The following is an 8,414-nucleotide window of genomic DNA, read 5'->3' on the forward strand; positions in this document are numbered from 1 at the left end:
CTGACCTCAAGCGATGAGTCTCAGTCGAAATGCAGGTTTATTAAAAATACTGCGTAAAATTACTTTCAGGCTGTGTGTAGAAGATCTATATGAGACATTCAGATTTAGACTTGGGTCTCGTCCCAAAGATATCTCATTTTGTATGCACGAATATTGCAAAATCAGAAAAAAATACGACATACATCTGGTCAAAAACATTTCTGATAAGGGATATTTGATCTGTACTTCCAACTGAAATAGATCAGAAAATCAAATCTGGTTGACAATCTAATGCACACATGTATTAATAAAAATGTGATAATTAGTTGGCAGACATGTATTATGAGATGGAAGGCTTTTTTGAGGACTGTTAGAGGTTGAAATTGAAAAGATTATGTGGTTTATATTACCATAAAAATGCAGACAGCATGAACTTTATAAACACATGGTGAACAGATCTTACTTCTTTGGCAAGATATTTGAACAAATGTTTTAATCCCTGGCCAGCTGGGAAGATGTAACAGTCTTACAGACAATTCTATAGGCTGAAAGATTCAAAAACTATCTGAGGCACTGATATGCAAAACCACACAAGGGGAACAACCCAAAAACTATTATTATTAAAATTAGGGTAACACATGTCTTTTCCTCTGTCTCCATTATATTTATTTATTTATTTATTTATATTTCATTTTAACACTAACCACTGGCTTCATGTGCCAAGTAATACCCCAAGAATAAATTACACTGCCCAGAAGGAAATGGTAGTTAGCAAGGTAAATAAAACATTTCTCAACTATAAATATATGGCAAGTGCTGAAATATTTCAATAACTCAAAACATTTGACACTTAAATATAATGAGCATATTCCACTTACTCAGTAGTTAATAACACAAAAGCCTGAAGTTTCTCAAAACAGGAAGTGAAAAAATAATGCTTTGAGAAAAGACAAAGAACTGGAATTTTAAGAGTACAAATGTTCAGAATTTAGTTTAATCTTACCTATGAAACTGGAGTATTAAAGTAGATTATATTTACACTATAAAAATGTTCTAATGACTGCTTAAAATAAGATATTTTGCCTAAAAACCCAAATCACTTTTGATGTTACTCTCACTTCCTCTTCTGGAAACCATCATAACCATTTCCTTTAACCACAATACCACAGGTCTAGTAACTTTTAGTAATGTTTGACTTACTATTTTTTGTGTGTGTGTGACAAAGTTCATATAGGAAGCAATTTCCAAATTTCTTAAAAAGCTAATCTCACCCAAAAGTTCAGGTCAGTATAATTTACAAGTAATACTATTTAAAATTAAATAATCCCTAGCTACATAAGTTTATAATCAAGGCTCCTTGGTAAATGCAGAGGGCTTCTCTGCAATGACTCAGAGCTCCCGCCACATAACATGTAACAAACTGGATCGGCATGTTGCAGTTATTCTCCAGAATGCACTAGGTCTGGAGTCAATCAATCCTTGCAATCAGCTGAGCAACTAGAGGACCACGGCCATTCTTTTCCAAAATTTATCATGAACTTTTTTTTTTTTGCGGTACTGGGGCTTGAACTCAGGGCCTTCACCTTGAGCCACTCCACCAGCCCTATTTTTGTGAAGAGTTTTTCAAGATAAGGTCTCTCTTATTTTCCTGGGCTGGCTTTGATCCGCGATCCTTCTGATTTCTGCCTCCTGAGTAGCTAGGACCACAGGCGTGAGCCACCGGCACCCGGCCATTATTAACGTCTTTACAATTACAGTGTCCAAATCAAATTGTAGACACAAATCAATTTCCTACTAGAATACCTTAGTATTAATTTAAAAAAAAAAACTTTCTTCGGCAGCCCTAACTCACAACCCACAATTACTGCTGTGATTAAAAACATTCGTGACTTACTAAGAAGCCAAGAAAAATAATTACGATATCAAATACCCATTGGAAACTCGCAATGCTGTAGATTGTACCAAAAAAAAAAAAAACCTACTTTATCAAATTCATTAAAACTTATCAAACTTGCCTTAAAAGGGATTTTCACTGCTTTTCCCCAATTTAGTGTAATTTTGTAATGTTTACATCTACTTTTCTTAACTCCAGCCCTTGATTTGAAGGCATGGGCCTGTTGGCTGTACTCGGGTTACCGGACCATGCTGTAAATCAGCAGTCATAGCAATGTATTTCATTCTTTAAGACATGGCGTTTGGTACTATCAGATAGGACTGGAAGAACTAAAATGAGGAGGAGGAAGGAGGGAAGACAGAAGGCTGTTATTCCTGTTCCAGTGACTCACAGCCTGGAAGTATTTTGGAAGAAAATCGGTTCCACCCTCACTTGCCCTGCTCTCCACCTTCATAATGCAAAAACCCCAAACGTCAACCGCTCTCCATCCAGGGCTTCTTACTCAGCTAGGGAGCGCTTCGGGGGGCCGAGCGGAGGACTCGGGGTTCACCCACGGCCGTTTCTTCTCCTCGTTCCCACGCTCGCACCCAAAGATCGCGAGGCTGAGGTGCCCTGCTCACCGCGCCCATGCACCTCGGTCACGGAATCCCAAGTTTCCCTGGCCCTCGGGAATTCCGCCCCCCACACCACCCCACCCGCCTGCCCGTGCACCCCGTCCCGGGGATACGAGGGCGTCCCTCACGCCCAGCCGGCCCGCGCCCACCCGGCCTCGGGAGCCGGGAAATGGCTTCTCTCCGCTACCCGCCGCATTAGGCCGCGGCGCGTCCCGGCGACCCGGGCCCGGCCGGCCGGCGCGAAGAGGCCAGGTCTCCCCCGGCGCCGCCGCCCCCGCCCGCCCCCGCCCCCGCCGCGGCCTCGCCGGCCGGTGCGCACCTTCTTGATGTTGTAGAGGCGGGTGAGCATGCCGACGCCCCGGTCGTTGAGGATGGTCAGCTTCTCCGCCAGCTTCTGCTGACTGGGTTGCAGCACGGAGCGCGACATGGTGCCACCGCCACCGCCGGCCGCCTCGCGCGCAGTCAGTCACCGGCCCGCGGCCTCCAAAGCAAGCGCCCTCGGGCCTCTCCTCCCCTCCCGCCCGCGCCCTCCGCCTCAGGGCAGAGCGCCCATGGCCCTCGCGCCCCAATCCCGCGCGGGTGACGGAGCGAGCCGCGGCGGACGCCTCGGGGCCCCTTCCCCCCGGAGCAGCGGGCGCCCCTCAGCCTCCTGCCTTCCGCCTGCCGCTCTTCCGTCTCCACCCCTGGCGCTCTCCGCCCCAGCCCCCACCGAGCCGCCTTCCCCGGCTCCTCCACTAGGTGTGGCGGCGGCGGCGGCGGCGGCGGCGGCGGCGGCGGCGTCTCCGGCGGCTGAGAACGAGGCCGCTTCCCGCAGCTCCGGACGAGCGCTCGGTCACCTGATCGGCCGCGCCGGCGCCCCCGCGAGGCCGGACGCGGAACTGCGGCCTGCGGCCCTCGTCAGCCCGCGCGGCCTCACCACTGCCCAGACCTGCAGGGACCCGGCGCCTGGCCTGGGCCCGGGACGCGAGTGGGGTCGCGTTCTCTGCTCGTCCCACACTTCTCCAACTTCTCGAAAGTTTCCTTCCCACACCGCCCTAAAGACCCCTAGGGGAGGAGCTCCCGACAGTGGGCTGGGGGCTCCCAGCGAGTTTCCCTCCCACTGCTCGACTGGCAGACAGACGAACGGACGCTCCCCGCAGAGCACGGCTGACGTCGCCTCCCTCCCCGGCCTCACCCCAACCCCAAGCCGGTGTGAGGAAAGAGGTGGTCGGAAGAGGAGACAACTGGAGTTCCTGAGATAATCACAATCTGGAATTTGTCAACAGGAGCACCCATCCGGAGGCGACACTGATGGGCTCCCGCATGTGGCAGGCAAAAAATATAAATGTTTCCTCAATCAGTGAAGGGACTCCCCCGTTTTTGTTTTCCAGCCTCCATCCTAAAGCCTACTCCTTGGAAGCTTTCTACTTATCCATCTCATTTTTGACCCTAATGGATTTCTTCCAGACTCCAAGTCTACCCTCGCTGATCAAATACATTAGCTGTAGTTGCAGAAGTGAACAAATCCAGGACTTAGTATAATTGATGAGGGTGAGAAATTCCAGCCAAGAGGACTGAGGCCACTTTGCTATTCTTTCTCTGTGTTAATCTTTTATATTATATTTATTAATTTAAGTCAGTAACGAAATGCACTACCATCTTCAATAAAAACACATCTAGGAATTAATAAGCTATCATTGGACTGATCGAAACACTTTATGAAAAGGAAATTGTAACAAATAGCTTTTAAAACATTTCTAAAAGTTACTATACCTACTATTCTTACAAAAATCTTCGTGTTAGTTCTAACAAGACAGAGTACATTAAATAGATTTGTGTTAAGGTCCATTAAAAACAACCGTATTCCCACCCAAAATAAAATCATGATCAGACCTGTCATTGTGCTTAAAATTCTATACATAGAGCTGAATATGAATGCTTTCTAAGTGTTTTTTTTTAATACAAACACTTCAGAGAGATCACCTATTGAGCTATTTACTATTAGTCATTTCATTTATTTGGTTATTTCCCAAGCCGAAACTAACATTTTAATTCAGAGGAGGCAAGGGTCTGACGCCTGGGACAGTAAGAGCAGATCTGGTAAGGGGAAACTAGGTGATGAGGGGTTTGGGCCAGTCAGATTTAAAAAAAAATTGGAAGGTGTTGGATGTTGGGGAAAATATGTGCGCTTTTAGGGAAACCATAAATAAACCAGTTCTAAAGGATGAATTACAGAATCTAACCAGTGAAAGATCATCTCGTTTTCTACTTTTTCTGCTCTATAGAGAACAAGAAAATGGCACATTATAAATTTGAACCTAACTCTTACTACTCAAGAAAAGCCACTATCGTGTTTTCATATGAATTTACTTACTGGCAGCTGCTTATAACTCTAGAGTATCCAACAGAAAGACACTCTGTAGTTATTATGGTTATTATTCCGTTTTTACTATAACTTTTTAACGAACTAGCCCAAGACCATAATAAAATATATCCATTGAGTAAGATATTAGGTCTAAATGAAGTATCCACAAATTTTGCATTTCTCTACATTTTACATAAAAGAATTATATATATAAGTTCACGTATGTGTATGTATACAGTCTCTTTCTTCCTTATATATAGAATAAAGACTACATCTCCCAGACTCCCTTGCAACTTAGTGTGGCCATACAACTAATAACTGGCCAATCAAGAACCTTCCTTAAGAGACTGCTGCAGCTCTCCTCTTGCCAGTTCTCACTTCCTTCATTTTGCAATATGTAACAAGGATGCAACAACCACCACCTTGAACCAAGACGATAACAACCACTCAGTTAGGATGGCAGAATACAGGGCTGGAAGATGTATATGGGCTTCTTAGAACAGAACTGCCATTTCAAATCTCTCCATCTAGATCTGGATTTTTATATGAAAGAGAAACTTTCATATCAGCTCCCCTTTTTTTTCTGGGGGGAGGGGTTATTACTCACAGCACAACTTAATTGTAAATGATAACAGCTTCTGTGGTTAACATAGTATCTCTATTAGGAATGAAATAAGGAATAGTAATTTATTAAGTGGTTTTGCACTATGTGTCAGGTGGTACTATTCGAGTTACATTTTCTCATCTACCTTTTAGATATTATTATCCTTTTAGATATTATTATCTTTATTCCCTTTTTTTTTTCCTTGTAGTGCTGAGGATCAAATCCAAGGCCTTGCACATGCTGGGCAAGTGCTCTACCACTGAATTACATCCCAGCCCTTTATTATCTTTCATTTAAATGCAGATGGGTTTTTAAATTATAGAAAGTCCACACCCACAGAAAGTGGTAATGCTGGTACTGGATCCCTTATCATTGATTCCAGAATTCATACATGCCCTTTATCGTGCTGGTAGTAAAGACCGGTTGGATGGCATTGCATTTTTTGCAGATCCAGTGAACATGATTCCACAGTTTCCTCTAGAGTTCCTTCACCCTGCCCAAATCTTTACAAATATCCCCTTCAATTAATGCTTCCATTCACGCTTAAAGTCTACATATTTTCCCCTGACTGATACGCCAGCTCTTTTAAGTTACCTTTTTAAGTTTTGGTTTCTCCAGAAACTAGAATGAGAATTATTTCTGTAACACTTTTTGGTAATCATGAAGAATGTTTCACTTTGCTTTTTAGGGGGCAAGGGAAGCAGACACTGGTTTGAACTCAGGGCTTCCCCCTTTCAAAGCAGGCAAGCTGCGCTTGAGCCACACCTTCAGTCCATTTTGCCCTGTTTATTTTGGAGATGGTGTCTCCAGAACTATGTGCCTGGGAATTCTTCCAACCACAATCTTCCCGATCTCAGCCTCCTAAGTAGTTAGGATTACAGGCGTGAGCCACCAGGGCCCAGCCTTTTGAAACCACTTAGCTGAGCCAGGCCCTCTGTTGCTCCCTATGTGAGACAAGAAAAGAAAAAAATTTCCATGAGTTCTTAGAGTAAAAACCTTTGATGAGGATGTCTTCTATCAGAGGTGCTGTTTCCTGTTCTCAAAGACAAATGCAACAGTTTTCCTCTCATCAGACTTCAAACCAGGTCCTACTAGCCAGGTATGACTAGAAATATACGAACAAATTTCTCTTTAAAACAGCGTAGGAATAGAGTAGTAGACATATATTAGTGTCATCTGTCCTCCATCCCTTCCTTTGCGAAGTAACTGTAGTCTGACAAAATTGAATACAGAGAGAAAAAAGTGGGTCAAATGATGGGAAGCGTCAAGCATAAGTAAATAACAATGGAGTTTTTCAAGGAGTTCCTATTTTTTAAATTGTTTTAAAGACTGCATGTATTCAGACCATAATGTAAACAGAAGAAACAACTCTAGGTGAAGACCTGGGAAAAGGGCAATAGATTTCACAGTAATTCAGCAATAGTCATAAAAAGGATTGATAGTAAGATATATGCTAAATAAGTACTTCAAGTACTCTTCTCCAACATTTCAAAGACAAAAATGTGTGAAATTTACTCTACTAAAAATGATTAAGACGCTGGGCACCAGTGGCTCATGCCTGTAATCCTAGCTACTTGGGAGGCTGAGATAGGAAGGATCATGGTTCAAGGTCAGCCTGGGCAAATAATTCCTAAGATCCCATCTCCAAAATACAGAACAAAATGGACTGGGGGTGTGGCTCAAGCAGTAGAATGCTTGCTTTATAAGTGCAAAGCCCTGAGTTCAAACCCCAGTCCCACCCAAAAAAGAAAAAATGATGAAGAAAAAGAATAGGGAAAAGATAAAGCAACAGTATCCTAGTATGAGTAGTAAATGAAATAAGGAGTTAAGAGTTAGCCAGAGATTGCAACTTGGTATGGCAGAACAGTAACCCAGATAGGTCTAAATGAAACATGAGGTATCTCCAGTAGTCAACAGAAGAGTTCTAGAAATAGAACTGATCCCAAAAGTTCAAAAAGAAGACAATGAAAAATTAATGACAGCTTTGATCTTGACAATACATATCCAATTAGATTCATCTGATAGCCTGCCAGATCTCCGATAATACAACTCACACATACTTGCCTCTGGTCTACAAAACTAATGATCAATTTAGCTTTCTTTTTAAAGTCAAAGAACTTCAATTTTCTCTGTGCATAAAAACTAGCATAATAGATGGTTTAAACAAATGAATGGTTTTATTTTTTCTCATTATTTTCGCAATGCAAAAACTCATGAGTTTTTATGCATGTAAATAGTATCTGAAAGAATCCATAATACTATTTACAAATATTGGTTGATTTTTTTAATTTATTTTGTAAAAATAGAATGTGGAGCTGGGCATGTAGCTCAGTGGCAGAGTGTGTGTATAGCATGTTCAAGTGCCTGGGTTCCTTCCCCAGCACCACACCTCTCAAAATATATTAGAATGTGACTTGGAATTTGGGCAATATTAATGGCTGAACAAAACTCAAGTTAGAATATAGGTTAAATCTATGATAATAACTTCCAGCTGAACACAGATGATCCATTTATATTTGGTCTACACTGAAGGTGAACATTCTTTCAAAAATTGGGAAGGCTACTGACCATACTGAACTGGACCTCCAAGGAGAAACCTAGAGATATGAATTTGAAAAATATCAGAATATGGCTGTTATTCTGAAACATGGGAATAAATTAGATCATTTTTAGAGAGTAGCTTGGAAAAGGAAAATAGGATCTTGTAAACAGACCTGAAGAACTCTAATTTTTAAGGAAAAAGCTTGTAAAAAAGACAGAACAGAAGTTACCCACTACATAGAAGCAAATGGAATCTCAAGAACCAGGAGAAGAGAGTATTTCAAAAGGCTATGGTAAATCGAGTTGAGTACTGCTGAGAGTTGAACTACTTTGTTTTGTTTTTATTTTAGTCCTAGGAATTGAACCCAGTGCCTCACATATGCTAGGCATGCGCTCTACCACTGATTCACATCCCCAACCAACTGAGAAATTGAGTAA

The 8,414-nt window shown here is 42.6% G+C and overlaps 1 protein-coding gene across 4 annotated transcripts in view; it reads right to left on the minus strand.

Annotated features, from left to right (window-relative positions):
• Nckap1 (NCK associated protein 1) overlaps positions 1-3,272 on the minus strand; it is an 87,769-nt gene extending 84,497 nt beyond the window's left edge. For 3 of the 4 annotated variants that reach the window (XM_074071233.1, XM_074071231.1, XM_074071230.1), the window contains exon 1: positions 2,807-3,272. In XM_074071233.1, the coding sequence (XP_073927334.1) occupies positions 2,807-2,914 (108 nt within the window). In that variant the 5' untranslated portion in view covers positions 2,915-3,272. The remainder of the gene's footprint in view (positions 1-2,806) is intronic. The other variant, XM_074071232.1, reaches the window with a different exon arrangement.
• Positions 3,273-8,414: the final 5,142 nt, after the last annotated feature.

The sequence above is a fragment of the Castor canadensis genome, chromosome 4 (genome assembly GCF_047511655.1).
Source record: "Castor canadensis chromosome 4, mCasCan1.hap1v2, whole genome shotgun sequence".
Classification (NCBI taxonomy): Eukaryota; Metazoa; Chordata; class Mammalia; order Rodentia; family Castoridae; genus Castor; species Castor canadensis.